At 37.7% G+C, this 18,133-nt stretch overlaps 1 protein-coding gene across 5 annotated transcripts in view; it reads left to right on the forward strand.

The window, feature by feature from the left end:
• ECPAS (Ecm29 proteasome adaptor and scaffold) overlaps positions 1-18,133 on the forward strand; it is a 102,985-nt gene that overhangs the window by 18,738 nt on the left and 66,114 nt on the right. For all 5 annotated transcript variants that reach the window (XM_082469104.1, XM_082469102.1, XM_082469101.1 and 2 more), the window contains 3 exons: positions 8,303-8,433; positions 17,019-17,135; positions 17,974-18,092. In XM_082469104.1, the coding sequence (XP_082325230.1) occupies positions 8,303-8,433; positions 17,019-17,135; positions 17,974-18,092 (367 nt within the window). The remainder of the gene's footprint in view (positions 1-8,302; positions 8,434-17,018; positions 17,136-17,973; positions 18,093-18,133) is intronic.

Here is an 18,133-nt window from a genome sequence, read left to right on the forward strand (position 1 = left end):
TGCTTGTCTTTCCCTGGGAGTTTTTCTCCAGGACAGTGATACACAAAGAAGTGTGGTCTGAGGACTTGGGAATTATGTCTTGCAAATAGGGAACTTGTGGCAGAATGTAAATCAACTCTCACTGTTAATTTATTTAACATTTCTTATCCTGGTAAGACTTTCTCAGTGAAGCAAGAAGTGTTCCTTCTCTCTTAGAGGGCTGGTGACAAACAGTTTGCAGCTGCGCTGCTTTGCAGCTGGGCACTGCTCTAGAGTATGGTCCCCTGGAGTAGGACTGCCAGGTTGAAGGGGATGTGCCTCTTGAACCTCACTGGAGACTACTTAACTAGAGGTTTGTTTCTCAGAGATTGTATCCGTGTACAGCCCATCAGTGGTGAGCCTGAGTTCCTCTTGGTTGGTTTCCAGTCTTTGCCAACATTTGAAGAGTTTTTCTAATGTGTAGGGTGCGAAATTGTATCTCATTATTGTGTTAATTTTACGTATTCCTGATCAGTGTGGCTGAGCATCTTTTTATGTGTTATTAAATGTATGACTCTCGTCTCTGAATTGCCTGCTTATACTCTTTGTCCATTTAAAATCTTTGGATTAATTTGCTTTTTCTTGATTTCTAGGAATTTTAAAAGTATATTTACTCAATTTCTTTTCATTTAAAAACATTGTAGCTATTTATATCTTATTCTTTTACTTTATGGTGTGTTTTATGATATTTTAAAATCTTAACCTGTTATTTATTTTTTTAAATTTTATTTATTTATTTATTTATCTATCTATGTATCTATCTTTATTTATTTATTTATGGCTGTGTTGGGTCTTCGTTTCTGTGCGAGGGCTTTCTCTAGTTGCGGCAAGCGGGGGCCACTCTTCACCATGGTGCGCGGGCCTCTCACTGTCGCGGCCTCTCCCGTTGCGGAGCACGGGCTCCAGACGCGCAGGCTCAGTAGTTGTGGCTCATGGGCCTAGTCGCTCCGCGGCATGTGAGACCTTCCCAGGCCAGGGCTCGGACCCATGTCCCCTGCATTGGCAGGCAGATCCTCAACCACTGCGCCACCAGGGAAGTCCAACCTGTTAGTCTTTAATGCCTTGTGCTTGAGTTTTAATTTTCCCTTCTCAGTTTTCTTTTAAAAGCTTTAAAATCTTGCTTCTTACACTTGTGTCATTAATTTACCTGCAAGGATTTTTTAGGTTTTTTTTTTTTAAATGGGCAAACAAATTTTTTCCAGTTCTTCCTGACTAGTCCATTTTTTTTCTTTCCTGAGTTGTTATGACCCCATACTCAGTTTTCTTCCTATTTTTGTCTGTTGCCTATCCTTCCCTTTTTCAGACTCTCCTTCCTCCATCCTTAAATGCTCTTGTCTTGAGCAGTCTATCTCTGGCCTTCTGTTGTTTTCTTTCTACTGCAGGTACCATACACGTGTGCTAAACCTGGACACCAGCCTTGCTTCTTCCTTCTCTACTCTATACCCATGACCACCAAGCTCTGGCACACAGTAGGGCTTCAGTACATACTTGAATAAGTGTGTGAGTGAATGTGTGATCTAGATAGGGGAATTAGTGCTTTACAGGGTGAAGATAGCAGGGTGCTGGGCCTTGATGGAGGAGAGAATTTGGCAGAGCAGGGAGAAGGAGGAAGGGTAAATTTAGTTTGACATGTTTGGTCTTAGCTTCTTATTCATAGTAGTGAGCTTTCTCTGGTGTTTTCTGACCTTTGAATTTGTACATTTTCCTGTTGTCATAAATACCACCTGAATGAGGCAAATTCTTATGACCTTTTGGTGATTCTCTCAAACAGGGCTCCCTGTAGAAGGTGCAGTATACAGGGATAGTATCATATAAAATACAGGGTCATCGTTGTAGACAGTTGCATGGGTAGGTAAGGGTTTTTAGACTGAAGGTCAGAAGGCCCTATTCTAGTTCTTGCTTGGCTGTAATTACCTCCGTGACCTTAAAACTCACTGTGCTTTTTATATTCAACAGTCTTTCAGTCCTCTCTGACTCCAAGTGGAGTAGAAACCTTTCTTTGTACAAGTTTCATAATAAATTTTTTTTTCTTGACTTGGGCAGTAGTTACATAGGTGTTTATAATAACTCATTAAACTACACTTATGTTTTGTACGCATTTTTCTAAATGTTTTGTTTCACAATGAAAAAGATTTTAAAAACCCACAAAAGACTAGGTTTCTTACATCCCTCATGTGCCAAAAAAACTCCAGCTGGATTAAAGACTTGGATACAGAAAGGAAATCATAAGCGCTAGAAGAAAACATAGATAAATATATTGTGTCAGGGTTTCCAGGACCACCCCCAGGCTCCATGACTTGCTAGGAGGATTCACAGGACTCTGCACATATTGGTACTCATGGCTAACATTTATTACCGTAAAAGGATAAAAAGCAAAATGAGCAAAGGGAAAAGGCACATGAGGTGGAGTCTGGAGGAAACCAGGTGCAAGCTGCCGAGAGTCCTCTCCCAGTTGAGGCACATGGGACATGCTTAATTCCTTCAGCAGTGAGTTTTGACAACACATGTGAAATGTTGTCTACCGGGGATATTCTTTAGAGACTCATTAGCGAGGGTTTTTATTTGGTGCTGGTCACATTGGCACCTTCTGCCTAACACGTACTAGAATTCTAGATTCTCAAGAGGAAAGCACGGTTGAGCATAAAGCATGTTGTTTGCACAGACGGTTCAGGCACAGCGCGTAACTCTCATCAGCTCTGGGAATGGTGGGAACCCTCCTGAAATCCAAGTCTCCAGAGGGCAGCCAAGGACCAGCCTTGGCAAACAAGGCCTTGTAAGGATAGCAGTCTCAGGCCCGCTGTGTTAACTCTTCTCTGCAGAATATAATATTTTTTATAATCTTCGAGTTAAAAAGGCATTTCTAAGCATGACTAGAAACTCAGAAGCCATAAAACAAAGGAATGGTAAATTTATGTTTAAAAAACTTAGATATGAAAAGAAAGAATGTGCTATATAGAGTCACAAGGCATACTAGGAAAAAAGTATTTTAATGTATGGAAGAACAGGGGGTAGTTTTTTCAATATTGTATAAAAGCTTTTAGAAGTCAGCAACTCAAAAGAATAAAGTAATTTGCTGAAGAAGATATGTCAAATGACCAATAAGGGACTTCCCTGGTGGTGCAGTGGTTAAGAATCCACCTGCCAATGCAGGGGACACGAGTTCGAGCCCTGGTCCAGGAAGATCCCACATGCCGCGGAGCAGCTAAGCCCATGCACTACAACTACTGAGCCTGCGCTCTAGAGCCCGCGAGCCACAACTACTGAGCCCGAGTGCCACAACTACTGAAGCCCACGCGCCCTAGAGCCTGTGCTCTGCAACAAGAGAAGCCACCGCAATGAGAGACCCGTGCACTGCAACGAAGAGTAGCCCTCGCTCTCTGCAACTAGAGAAAGCCTGTGCACAGCAACGAAGACCCAACACAGCCATAAATAAATAAACAAACAAACAAACTTTACCTCAGTAATAGAAGATATAAAACAACAGTGAGATTTTTTTTAATTTATCATATTCAGCTAAGGTTGATTACTTACAATCTTTGTAAGATTGATTACTCATTGTAGGAGTGAGTATAGGGAAATTGGTACTTACATATACTGCTGGTGGTATAAATGAGCACAGCCTTTTTGAAGGACATTTTTCCAAAATCTCTTAAACTTGACGCTCGTACCCTTTAACTCAGCAGTTTCATTTCTAGGGTTTTAGCTTACAGAAACCCATACAAGTGCACAGATACAGATGGATAAGGATGTTCTTTGTTTTTTATTTTATTTTATTTTTTTTAACACCTTTTTTTTTTGACATCTTTATTGGAGTATAGTTGTTTTACAGTGGTGTGTTAATTTCTGCTGTATAACAAAGTGAATCAGCTATACATATATCCCCGTATCTAAGGATGTTCTTTGGAGCGTCGTTTGTGGTACTGTAAATCTGATAATAGCACAAATAGTTAAATAAATCATACTACTTCTATAGACATAGTTGCCATTATCAATTAGATCTTTATTTAGTGCTATGCAAAGATATTTAAGATTTTATACATATCCACACTTTTTTTTTTTTTAGTGTAATTCTTTGGGCATTAAAACCTGACCTGAATGGATATGAGGTTCTTTATAATCTTTGACTATCCCACTTAGTGTGAGCATCCATATGTCTTATTGCAGTAATCTGGATGTATTTAATTATAGGCACTGCCCTAGAACACACAGGGTGGATAGGGTTATTTGAAATACACAGCATATACACTTTATTTTTTTTAAGAAATTCACGTTCTTTTATTTATTTATTTATGACTGTGTTGAGTCTTCGTTTCTGTGTGAGGGCTTTCTCTAGTTGCGGCAAGTGGGGACCCCTCTTCATCGCGGTGCGTGGGCCTCTCACCATCGCGGCCTCTCTTGTTGCGGAGCACAGGCTCCAGACGCGCAGGCTCAGTAATTGTGGCTCACGGGCCCAGTTGCTCCGTGGCATGTGGGATCTTCCCAGACCAGGGCTCGAACCCGTGTCCCCTGCATTGGCAGGCAGATTCTCAACCACTGCGCCACCAGGGAAGCCCTACGCTTTATTTTAATTCAAAAATCTGAAAAGTCCTGAGACATCTATTGCTCCAGGGGTTTTAGATAATGTGTGTGTGTTAACTAAAAGGAAAAAAAAGGCAAATTGTAAAATAGTATGTGTCATATTCCAGTTCTTAGGTTAAAATAATGTTAGTGTATGAATAGGAAAAAATAGTTCAGAATATATTCCCCACATTTAACAGTGATTATCTGAGGTTATAGTGATGTCTTTTAATTTTCTTGTAAGCGAAATTAACTCAATATGAGTTTGAATAAGAGGAATAACATCAAAATTGTGGAGAGGGTGGAACTTGCCCCTGACTCTAAAGTAATGTTTGTCATACCTCAGATACTTTGGTGATGACCTGGAGGCTCTCAGTTCTTACAACTAAACACTGAGTCCTCGTGAAAGGTGAACTTGAGTTTTAGATTCCTTTTGAATTTTCAGAACTTTTGGTTACATCCCTTCTTGTTTCTGAATAGACATGTTTGGGGGCAAAGGCCTAATTTGGATTGTCACTTTCACAGGGCTGAGTTTCCAGGGTTGAGGGTAAAGGCACAGGGTTCACCTTTCTGTGCCGTTAACAGCAGGATTCAGGCACCATACTGTTGCTAAATCTTTGCCCATATTTTGCTAACTTTGGTAGGCTGAAAAAGTTAGTGGTTGATTATATCTGCACTTTTATTTACATTTCTTTTCATAAAGTTTGAACGTGTTTGATGATCGTTTATTTAAAGCATAGATGTTTGTCAGAATGACGCAGCAGTGTTACATTGATCTCCTCCTTTGCCTCTTCCTTGGGTATGCTTGACCTGTTTGACAAGGACCCCCGTGTGATGTTTGGTGCCCTTTCTTTCCATTCCCACATTCCCATCATAAACAATTTTACTGTGTTGAGGATGTTATCTTTTCCTTTCTAGTGAGGGAGAGTAGAAAGTGTTAGGTGCTATGCTGGGGATACATAGGAAGCACCAAATGATTGTATGAAAAATGAAAAGGACCAGATACCACCTGTTTTTTTTAAGCCTTTGGCACAGATTTTGCAGGTTAGTTTGTTATGAAGAATTTCACTTTTGGCCTTCTTCCACAGAACAGTTCTTCTAAGTTTCTGTAGCCAAAATCTGTAGGCAGTTTCCACTGCCTAAGATCTATAAGGTGCTGGGGCAGAGACTCCTTACCTGTTACTTCCATGGATGTTGTGGATTGAATCCACTGTTCCTAAGAGCTCCTTTTTATAGCAGCATTCAACTGTTAGCAAATAGAAGCATTTGGTCTGATAATCTCAAAGTCAGCCTTCCTGCCTTTCCTCCCTTCCTTCCCTTATTATTAATTTTAAAAGCTAAACTCAAGACTTTATTTGGATTTCATCAGTTTTTCCGTTAATGTCCTCTTTCTGTTCTGGGATCCAGTCCAGGGCACCACACTGCATTTAGATGTCCTGTCTCCCCAGACTCCTCTAGTCTGTGACAATTTCTTAGTCTTTCTTTTTTTTTTTTTTTTTTTCCTTCACGATCTTGAAAGTCTTGAGCAATACTGGCCAGGTAGCCTGTAGAATGTATTTTAACTTGGTGTTTCTGTTGGTTTGTTGTTTTACTTATGAGTAGATGAGGGTTATGAGTTTTTGGAAGGAATACCACAGAGGTGAAATGCCTTTCTTGTCTTGTTAGTGACCCTGATACCACATGGCATCGCTTGGTTACAACAGTGTTTATCAGGTTTCGCCACTGTAAAGTTAACATTTTCCTCTTTCCCTCTTCTGTTCTTTGGAAGCAAGTCACTAAATCTAGTCTACCTTCAAGGGGTGGGTAGAGGCACGAATTAAGCTCTACCTCCTGTAGGGGGAGGTATCTACATAATTATTTGGAATTCTGGAAGAAAGACTTGTCTCTTTTCCCCAGTGCGTTTAATCATTCAGTCATTTATTTATATCATGGAGTCGTGTAAATTTATTTTATACTTTGGGTTAGAATCCAATACTATGTTATTTATTTTGTTCCTCAAATTTGTTCCAGCCTTGGCCATAATGGAGCTCTTTCAGGGTGGTTCCTGCATCCCTTTGACTTATCAGGCCCTGTTCCCTTTCTGGCCCTACAGGATGCTTCAGGTTCATCTTGTTTTTTCCCTGCCTCAGCCCTAGAATCCGCCATTTCCCCAAGAGTCCGGCTCCTTTTACTGGAGAATGGTGTTTAAAAACCCAAGATCCGGGTGCTGGGTGTGCTTGTTGCTACTAGGTTGTGCCAGGTTGTGACTGCTTCTAGGCTCCCTCTGGAGATACATATCTATATCTATGTATCTATATCTATATGTGTATATATATCTCTTCCTGTAAAAAATTATTATGGAAATTTCAAGCATATACAGAAGTACAAATTCTCAGTATCTATCACATAACTCGAACAGTTATCAGCTAGTGACCAATCTTGGTTTCACTTATATGGCCCCTCCCCATTCCTCACCCCAGCACCCCCAATTATTTATTTATTTTAAAATGAGAACCTGAATGAGGCCATGACTTTATTTTTATTTTAGTTTCTGAAATAATTATATATATTTAAGGTGTACAATGTGATAATTTGCTACACATATACATAATGAAATGATTACTTCAGTCAAGCTGATTAAGATGTCTTTTTCTCACAGTTGCCTTTTTTTTTTTGTGAGAACATCTGAAATTTACTCTTAGCAGATTTCCAGTACACCCCTGATTATTTGATGTAAATCTAAGTAACTGTTATTTCACCTGTAGATATTTTAGTCTTTATCTCTGAAAAAAAGGACTCCTTTAAATAAATGTTTTTGTTTTTTATTTTCAAATTTTAAAATTAAGGTATAATAGATACAGTAGAAAGTATGAAAGGACAGAGCTTGTGAATTTTTATAAATGTATATAGCTGTGTAATCATCACTCAGATTGAGATGCAGGACATTTCCAGCTCCTTAGAATGCTCCCTAATCACTTACGGATAATTTTTGTAAGAACCTCTAAAAAACAAACATAACCACAATACCATTGTAACACCTAAAAAATTAACAATAATTAAGAAAAATCAAGTATCCAGTCATTTGCTGTTGGTAGGTTCCCCTTTCACCTCAGCACTCTCCCCTCCCCTGCAATGTATTGATTGAAGAGACAGAAGCTCTGAGTGTGTTAGTTGCGTGTTCTGTAGTTGCCTGGGTTTTGCTGAGAGCATCCCTTTGGTGTTAATATGTTTCTCAGTGGCTTTCTTGGTGGAAATTTTTCTCTCACATTCTGGTTGGCTAATTCCAACAGTAATGGGCAGTGATTCTGTCTTTGAAGAAATTTCATCAATAAGATGGTTTCCCCAAAGATATAATATTATCCCGGTATCTGATTAAAGTTCTCCTGCATGGCTCTGCTAGCTAGGTCTAGGTGATTTCTTCAAAGCTTTTGTATCTTTTCTGGTATCCACATCCTTTAGAAAAACTGAATAACCTTGTATATAGGAGAGAAATTTGTTATTCTTGTCTTTGTTTTCCTCTCTTCTAGAGGTTAAATGACCAGGACAGTTGTAAGACAGTATAATTAGCTAGTAAACCTTTTTAGTGTTGTTTCATTGCTGTGTCAAAATCATCTGCATACAGGGCTAGCTATGGTTAAAGTTCTGGCTGAAGGATCTGCAGTATAGAAAAAAGGATTAAGCTATAAAAGTGATTAGTCTTAGTTCTGTTTGATTTGCTAAGTTCTCCTTTTCTCTTTTTATGTTGTAGATCAGCTTGAACGAGTCTTTTTACGACTTGGCCATGCTGAAACAGATGAACAATTACAGAATATTATATCTAAATTCCTTCCTCCTGTTTTGCTCAAGCTGTCCAGCACCCAAGAAGGAGTACGTAAAAAGGTAAGCATGCTGGGACAGTTGGGGGAATTAAATAGTGAATAAATGGATGTATTTTATGAAGTGAGTTTTCTGTTCCCATTATTGAAATCTAGCTTCATGATCCCAATTAGGCCTTTCAAAATGGACAGTAAGTCTAGGACCAGCTTCCATGATTTAAAAGTACCTTTTGTATGCTTAGCACAGCTGCATTTAGCTCCAGCTGTACACTTGGCATCAGTACTGGATGACATAATTGAGATAATTATTCTGGAATGTATGGAGGTCTGATCTAAAATCTATGCCCTTGAGTCCAATATGAAAGTCAGGTGGTAATGGGTCAAAAATATTCTTTGATCATTGGCTGACTGTGAATATGGCCTTAATTAAAAGTAAGCAAAAGAAATGTTTTTAAAAACAAGATACTGTTGTATAGCTCCTATTTTAGAATTTTTTGAAGAACTGTTAGTAAAAGCTGGGTAACTGTCAAATCAAGATTTTCTTTTTTAACCTAATGTTCTACATGGGACATTTGGACGCTTCACCTTTAAAATATTCATTTGTCTTCTTGTGTATTTATACTAGACCTTTGGGTTTTTGAGCTATCATCAGGTTTCAATCCTTGAGCCACTGTAATTGATTGGCCGTGACCTTCCCGGAGGTCTGCCCTGAGAGGGATTCTGAGGGCTGATTTGACTTCAGTGGAGAAAGAGTATCTTTAAGAATGTCTGTTTTGTTTACAGGAAGGAATAGGGCATTCTTGTCATGTATTTGACATGCCTGTTGTTAATACTGCTTTGCTAAGATAGATAACGTGTTTGATCACGTCATTCTCCTATTTAAAACTCTTCTATGGTCTTTTCTTATCCTAAGAATAACTAGGTATAAAAGGCCTTCATGAATTGGTTTCTGTTTCCTTATTTAGCTTCATCAATCTCATCATTTATTTGGCAAATATTTACTGGGTACCTTCTATATGCCAGGTGTTAGGGATACGTTGGTGAAGGAAAGAAACGTCTACTTGGGGAGAGGAGTATTAAACAATAAGGCAAAGAGTATAGAGTTAAAATGGCAATAAATGCTAAGATGGAAAAGCATTGTATGAAAGAATATATTGGGGGACTTGATTTAAATTAAGTATAAGGTGTAAGGGAGGTGTGTAGGAAGTAGCCAGGCATAGAGATGGGGAGACCACTAAAGGCAGAGAAGGCCCTGTGCAGAGATTCTGAGCTGGAACTGAGTGTAAAGCCTTCAGGGAGCTGAAGAAGGCCACAGAGATGCACCCTGTGCACCAGAGGAAGAGTGATAGGAGTTCAGGCATGGGGATTCCAGTGGCAGCCATTTGAAAGGGTATTGGTGGTAGTGACACAATCATTCTGGCTGTGGGGTGGAGAAAGACTTGCAGTGGAGAAAAGGGGAGTAAACAGAAGGAAGTTTTTGCATTAGTCCAGGCTTCTAGGCTGAGTATTTTCATTAGGGTTGTTTTTTTTTTTTAAACTTATTTACTTAGGAGTTTTATGTTTCCTTGTATTTTATCTTTAGTAGAAAATCATTCATCTCTAACCATCTACTTTATATGTTCAGTTGTATATTATTCACGTCTATCATACTATTATTCTTAATATTCTGTTACCATTCAAGTGGAGAAATTCCATTCTTGTTTCTAATTTTTTTGTTACTACCAAAGGTTTGCTTTTTTTAATGGACCAATTTAAAAGGAAAAAGAGCTTTTATATTAATTTTTTCAAGTGTATTTTTCTTCTATTTTTACTCACATTATTCCTTTTTATGTTTTCCTTTGGTGTGTTTTTCTCACATAAGATTTCAGTTTGTAAAGTACGTAATGGTAAAGGTCATTATGTGCCAGGAAAAATGCTAATCACCTAAATACTCACAAGATTATGTGAGGTGTAGGTGTTATTTCCATTTTATAGATGAAGCTGAGGCTTGGAATGATTAAGTGACTTCATTAAGGTGAGATAACAGAAAAACAGAACTGAAAACGACCTCAGTTTCCGGATTTCTCTTTGATTACTATTTTGGTTATGCCCCATAGTTACACTGGTGAGCAGTATTAGGTTATTTTATTTTTGACCTAATAATTAGTTGATAAGAACATTGTTTTTCGTTTCAAAATAGTGTAAAATTTGTCTGGTTTTACTGCATTCTGATTTGAAACCACGGTGAGCAAATGTTCTAGTCTTTTAAAGCATATTATTTCTGATGTTCATAAAAACTATTCATAAGATTAAAAAAATATTTCCTATTGGTGGAATATGGAGCTCAGTGTGTGGATAGGCCACTCAACACTGTGCTCTCGTTTCTCAAGAAACCTGTCTTCCAGTACTGTTGTAAATTAATAGTGAATTACAATCTCCTGCTGCTGTTGTAGTTTTTCTGATTTTCCTTTTAGTTTTAATAATTTCACCTTGATGTGTTTTTTTTTTTAAAGTGTCCTTATTTTTTTTTTTTTAACATCTTTCTTGGAGTATAATTGCTTTACAATGGTGTGTTAGTTGCTGCTGTGTAACAAAGTGAATCAGCTATCTGCATACATATATCTGCATATCCCCTCCCTCTTGCGCCTCCTTGACGTGTTTTGATGCACAAGTTTAAGATCTTCTGTTTCTTAGTAATTTGTATTATATTACATACTTTTCTTATCTTTCAAATCTCATTTAAGATTTCTTTCCCCAATACCTCTATCGTCTAAGACTAGTATTGTAGCCAGTGTTTTCCTTTGGTGTAAGTTAGATTGAGGAATCTTTGCCCCAGCCAGCAGTCTTAACCTTATTTACTTTAGCTGCATATCTTCATCAATATAATTGAGATGTCACATTTTTTTTGAGGTTTGGATTGAGGGCATGTATATCAGTTGTTCCGGTTATTAACCTTTCTCATCACTTCATCTGTTCTCATTCTCTCCATCTCTCCCTCTTCTCCCTTCCCTCCTCTTCCTGCCACACATTTTCTGTTTAAGAGTTTGATAACCTATATTCTGTTTTAATATAATGATTAATCAAGCAATTCTATCCACATTCTTAACATTTCAATCATTAATTTGTATCTAAGTAAACAAGATGTTTTACTCAGTTACCATCAAGTAAATTATTTTATCTTGTTCAGATTTCTTCCTTCTCCCCCTACCCTTATATTTCTTACTAGAAATAGTAATTACCTTCTTATTTCATTTTTCTTCTTTTTTTCATTTATATTTATTTTTCATGTTGTCCTTTATTTATTTTTTAAACAGCTTTATTGGAGTATAATTGCTTTTCAATGGTGTGTTAGTTTCTGCTTTATAACAAAGTGAATCCAGCTATACATTTACATATATCCCCATATTTCTTATTTCTTTTTATTTCTTACTAGGTTGTTCCCTAGAAATTTTCCTTTGATTTTCTTCTCATATTCCAAATAATGCTGACTTTGATCTGTTGGTGAATTTTTCTAACCTTTTTACAAAAAACTTGAAGGAAATATACAAAAATGTGTTTACTTTGAGTGATGAGTTGTACAGATGATTTTTAAAAAACAACTTTGAATCCCATGGAATATTATGCAACTACTACAAAGAATGAGTTAGGTCTAAATTAAAAAGCTTATATATTTTTAACTGGAAACAAAGCAGACTCTGTGCTAACGTGAATGATATATAGCTCATTTTTGTAAAAAGTAAACAAGTAAAATCTAAAGATATAGCTAGTGGGAATCAGCAGCATAGCACAGAGAGATCAGCTCAGTGCTTTGTGATGACCTAGAGGGTTGGGATAGGGAGGATGGGAGGGAGGCTTAAGAAGAAGGGGATATGGGGACATATGTATGCATGTGGCTGATTCACTTTGTTGTACGGCAGAAACTAACACAGTATTGTGAAGCAATTATACTCCAATAAAGATCTATTAAAAAAAAATAAAGATGTAAATATGTTTGTAGAAGTTTTTGTGGATACAGAGAAAGATGTGAAGATGAACACCAAAATATTAATACTGGTGTCTTCAAGTGGCTATGAATGGACTAGGGAAAAGGGATAATTATGATTTTTCACTTAATTTATTGTAATAAATGTGTTTTTCTATTATAATTTTAAAAAGCAAGAAAATAGAATAAAGTAATAGAGATATAATCATTGTGAACTTGTATATTTAATTTATATTGTAAAATGCTAATTTTGTTTGCTTTTTTTACATATCAGATTTCTCTTGGTAAAGGGGTTTTGTTGTTAAGTAAGTTTGAAAACTTCTGGAATAAGGGAAAAGAGATCTAACAGCTGAGACACCTGTTTACATTCTAAGCAGTATGCTAGACTCTGACATATCCTTCCATTTAATCCTCATAGTAGCCTGTGAAATGTTATCATTTGATTTCTGCAAATGGGGGAAAGTGATTCAGAAAATGATAATAGTGCAAAGCGTTAAATGCCTATGTGGACTTTGTCTCAGTTCATTACAACTCATTTAACAACTCTGTGGGGTATAGGTGCTCATTTTATTCCCATTTTATCTAGGAAGAAACTGAGGCTCAGAGAAGTTAAATAACTTGCTTTGTATCACATGACTAACAAGGGACTTTACACATGCGAGATAATTCCAAGACTAAATGATTTCTGCCAGGCTTTACCTTCACGTGATGGCAAACATGTTCATTCTTTTATTTTTTTTTTTAAACTTTTTTTTTGGGTTTATTTTATTTATTTATTTATTTATTTATTTATGGCTGTGTTGGGTCTTCGTTTCTGTGTGAGGGCTTTCTCTAGTTGTGGCAAGTGGGGGCCACTCTTCATCGCGGTGCGCGGGCCTCTCATTATCGCGGCCTCTCTTGTTGCGGAGCACAGGCTCCAGACGCGCAGGCTCAGTAACTGTGGCTCACGGGCCTAGTTGCTCCGCGGCATGTGGGATCTTCCCAGACCAGGGCTCGAACCCGTGTCCCCTGCATTGGCAGGCAGATTCTCAACCACTGCGCCACCAGGGAAGCCCCAAACATGTTCATTCTTTAGCTTATGTATGAAAGTGAATTCAGTACATGAAGGGTCAGTACATGAAGGGTCAGTGAATGAAAGTTGAGGATAAAAGAATGTCTGAAAGCAATAACATAATTTTGCCTGCATGTTATTTTGACTCCTGGTAGTAGGCTTGATGTGTGTTTCCTTTTATTTGTTTTGAAGTATAGATACTGGGTCAGACTTTTATTTACTTTGAAATATAGCTACCTGGTCAGACTTTCATGATTTGTACAGTCCTGTACTCATACTAATACCTCTTGCAAATAGAACCAATATGATAATTGGAGTTCTGGTTATTATATAATTGTTAATAAAACAAAGGATATAGATATTGATCACAAATCTAGAATGCAGTTACAATTATTAGACCATTTTTTACCATATAAAATAAGACTGTCATGTGAAAGCAGAGTATTTTTTAATAAAAGCTTACATATAAATAATTTCAGTATGTAAAATTTTGTAGTCAATGACACTAGGGATTAATTTAGTATTGACTTTCAGTTATGTAATTTTAGGGCTCCTGACTGTCAGTTTCATAATGTTTGTTAGGCTTAAGCAGGATACCCGTAAAGTAGCTGATAATTTGTGGATAAATTGGGTGAAAGAGAAATAAGTTTTATTTTTTATTTATTTATTTTTTGGCTGCCCCGTGTGGCTTGTGGGATCTTAGTTCTCCGACCAGGGATCGGCCACTGGCCCATGGCAGTGAAAGTGCCGAGTCTTAACCACTGGACTGCCAGGGAATTCCCAAGAGAAATAAGTTTTAGACTTCTGCTGTCATATCACTATTTTAAGGAAGATGAGATATCTTATGTAGAATTCTATTTTACAGCGAACCTTGTATATTCTGACTTCTTAGAATAGGTAAAAATTAAAAACTGACCACTGCTGGTGGGAGTGTAAATTAGTATAACCACTTTGGAAAACTGTTTGGAAATATTCTAAGGCTTATCATATGTATACTTCATGACCAAGCATTTCCAGTCCTGGGTTTGTATACAACAGAAGTGTGTATACATGTGCACCAAAAGACATAGCTAAGAATGTTCATAGCATTATTCATAATGGTCCAAACTGGAAATAATCTTATATCTGTCATGATATAGGAGAATGGATAAATTCTGGTTTTTTCCTACTAGAGCAGTGAAAGTGAACAACAATGTGGATGAATCTCAGATATAATATAGAATGAAAAACACATGAGTTCATCCTATTTGTTCCATTTATATAAACTTAAATATGGTGTTAGAAGTCAGGAAGAGGGGTTAGTGAGTGGGGTGCAGGGCCTTTGTACTTCTGGTGGTTACAAAGGTGTGTTTACTTTGTGAACATTTATTAAGCCATACATTCTCAACTTTGCACTTCAGCTATATGTTATACTTCAATTAAAAAGTTTACTAATGAGTAAATGAATGAGTAATAAGGGGAACTGATAGGGACAAAATACTATATACCCGAGGCTGGTAATTCTGTAGGCTTACTGACAGAGGTTAACTGTTGTCAGTTTAGCTGGGAGAAGGACTGGTTCAGCGGATTTCTTAATTTTTATGGGTTTATAGAGGATTGCAGGCAGTGGGTAACCAAATTTAGGAAATGAGTCAATATTTAAGGTGATAATACTGCTAGAAGAAAACTAAGTAGTTAATCTACTTAAAATTTAAAAAGTTGTCATAAAAAAGAAAGCATGTAATTGTGGGCATGATTGTCCACCACCATCAGTAATGATTTTCCGTCGCATCCTTCTAGGGATCAGCCTAGCTTAGATCATCAGAAGAGGGCTGTTTCCTTTAGCCTGGCTCCTCCTGATTTTTTCCCCTGTCATCCAGCTGAGTCACAGGTCTGGACAGGCAGGAGGCTGGGTGAGGTATGTGTGGTCATGCAAGTTTCTAGGTCTTTGTAATGTATCAGGGCTCCCAAGGGTGTCTCACGGTGACAGACACTTTAGCTGAATTAAGCTCAACTGTCAGTGTCTGATAAGGTTAAAAATATGGATTCTGGAGTCAGATCTTGACTATGCCACTTGCTGGCTCAGTAGTAACCTTGGACAAGTTAACTTCACTTCCTGAGCCTCTGCTTCCTCACGGGTAAAATGGGAACGACAATAGCAGCCCTCCAGTTGTTGTGAGAATCAGATGCGATAAGGAATGCAAAGAGCTGTCCTGCGTGGAAACTGCTCAATAAATGTCAGCTATTTTACGATTCTTCTTATCACTCATTTAACAAACATTGATTTTTAGATTTGTTGTTATTTTTAAAATTCACTTATTTCGTGATTGCTGTAGATAACTTTGAACTTTTGCTGTTGCTGTGAACATCCCTACAGCTCTCCTTAATACTTGCTTTGAAGCTAGAGCTCAAATTTCAGAAGTGATGGAGAATAGTGTAAGCCTGGCCCTCTGGAATAGTCACTTTAAATTCTTGAGTCTTTAGGTGAGGCTTTCTAAAAATCTTATATCTCAATGCTCCTTTCTTAGCAAGATAATCCCACTTTTATTGTAAGCTTGGGGTCATTTGATGTAAACCTCTGTAGCTTCCTTTCCACCCATGGGTATTGTTGACTTGTTGACCTCTATTTCTGTCTTTTCCCACTTAAAGGAGAGGAAGCTTGATATTACTTACTTAAAACTTTTTAGTAGAATCAGGTGATCTTCAAAATAAAGTAAAAATTTCTCAGCATTTTACCCAAATCCTTTTGTAATCTAGGTCCTGCTTTTATCTCTTAGCACTCTGTGTTTTAGTCAGATGCAGTGCACCGTGTTCTTTTAGACCTCTTATACCTTCTTATAACTGATCTTCTGCTTGGAATTTCATCTGCTCTTTGGGACTTAGTTTCCTGTCAGTTCCTCCCGGAAGTCCTCCTTGATCTTAGTAGATACTTTTTCTTCCTGAAACTCTCAGTACCTTGTATATTTCTCTTGCTGTAGTGTTCATGTTGTATTTTAGTTAGTTTGGGCTGCTATAACAGTATACCACAGACTGGATGACATAAACAGCATTTGTTTCTCACAATGTTGGAGGCTGGAAGTCCGAGATCAGAGTGCCAGCATGGTCAGGCTCTTCGTCGGGAACTTTTCATGGTGTACGGAGGGCTGTCTTCTTGCTTTATCCTCAGACGGCAGAGAGAGGAAGAACTCTGATACTTTCATCCCCTTTGAAGGGCACCCATCCCATCGTGGGCACCCCACCTCCCGACCTCCTCCAAACCTGTTTACCTCCCAAAGCCGTCACAGTGGGGTTTAGGGCTTTAAAACGTGAATTTTGGGAGACACAGACATTCAGTCTGTAGCATGGTGTGTTGCTATCGTTTGTTCACAGGTCTTCTGGGGGACTGTGCCTCAGTGTAGGCCCATCTGGAATCTCAAGTTTAATCAACTAAAGGACATTGTAAAAATAAATTCACTACTAAAAATCTGGTGCATGGATTCTTGGGGATAGCATTTTGGAACAAGATTCTAATATTGTATACTCCCTTTCTGGGATGTCAAATTTACCTCCTTTAAGAGAACAAAGTAGCTACTATTCATTAAAATAAGTAATATCTGAGAAATGAATTCGTTTTTAAGATATGATCAATAATTTCAGTTCATATCTTCCTGTATTTTAGGTAATGGAACTGTTGGTCCATCTGAATAAGCGTATAAAAAGCCGCCCCAAGATACAGCTCCCAGTAGAGACACTCTTGGTTCAGTACCAGGACCCTGCTGCAGTTTCCTTTGTCACAGTGAGTGTTATCTTGGAATATTTTCTGACTTAGAGTAAGTTTTCTTTCATAACATTTATTAGATGTCGTCAGTATATTGGCCAGCCTAGAATTTCACCTTAGACTAAATGAAACAGGTGTTTTTCTTCAAAAGGACACTGTTTTTCCACTGAGTATTGATCTGGAGGAAATGGTAGGAACAGGATAATGTATGGCCGTTTACACAGGGCAAAGGAATGTTGGTGTAATGACTTGTCAGGTATGTTGATTTACAAAAGAATGATTGATTCTTGGTAAAAGATTATGAGAGGTCAGTCTGAATTAGAAGGAGAAGGTTATTTTAGTAATTGACCAGTTGGGAAATGGCAGCCTAGGATTTAACATGGGGTCTCCTCTTAGCTTGAAAGGATTAATGTAACAAACTGGGAGAGCTGATACTGATGTGTAGTATGTAGGTTTAGGTAAGTCAAATGATTACTTTTTTCTTTTCAGTGAAAAGTAATTGCACATATGAGTACTTTATTTTCTCCCCAGCTTTACTGAGGCATAACTGACAAATAGAATTGTATACATTTAAAGTGTACAATGTGATGATTTGATATACGTGTAAGTGCTTTAGACTAGATCATGCTCTCTCATATGAAGCCCATCTTAAAAGTAAGCATTTTGAGTAAGTGGGGCTGGAGTTCTTCCTGAGATATACTAGTTGGTCAAGCTGTAATGAACAGGTGATAAACATGAGGAAGGAGGATTCAATTTCTTTATTATAACAAAGCTGCCTAGGTTATTAGTCACGTGTTTTTGTTGAAATCCTAGAGTATTTCTTTCATACTTACTTGAGTTTCTCTTGTTGCATTAGAATTTTACTATAATTTATGTTAAGATGGGCTATCCTCGCCTACCAGTGGAAAAGCAATGTGAGCTGGCTCCTACACTTCTTACTGCCATGGAAGGGAAGCCTCAGCCCCAGCAGGACAGGTATGCTTTCCTCAGTTACCTTATTGCCCACCTGTGAGAGT

Source organism: Balaenoptera physalus (genome assembly GCF_965194825.1).
Source record: "Balaenoptera physalus genome assembly, chromosome: 7".
Lineage (NCBI taxonomy): Eukaryota > Metazoa > Chordata > Mammalia > Artiodactyla > Balaenopteridae > Balaenoptera > Balaenoptera physalus.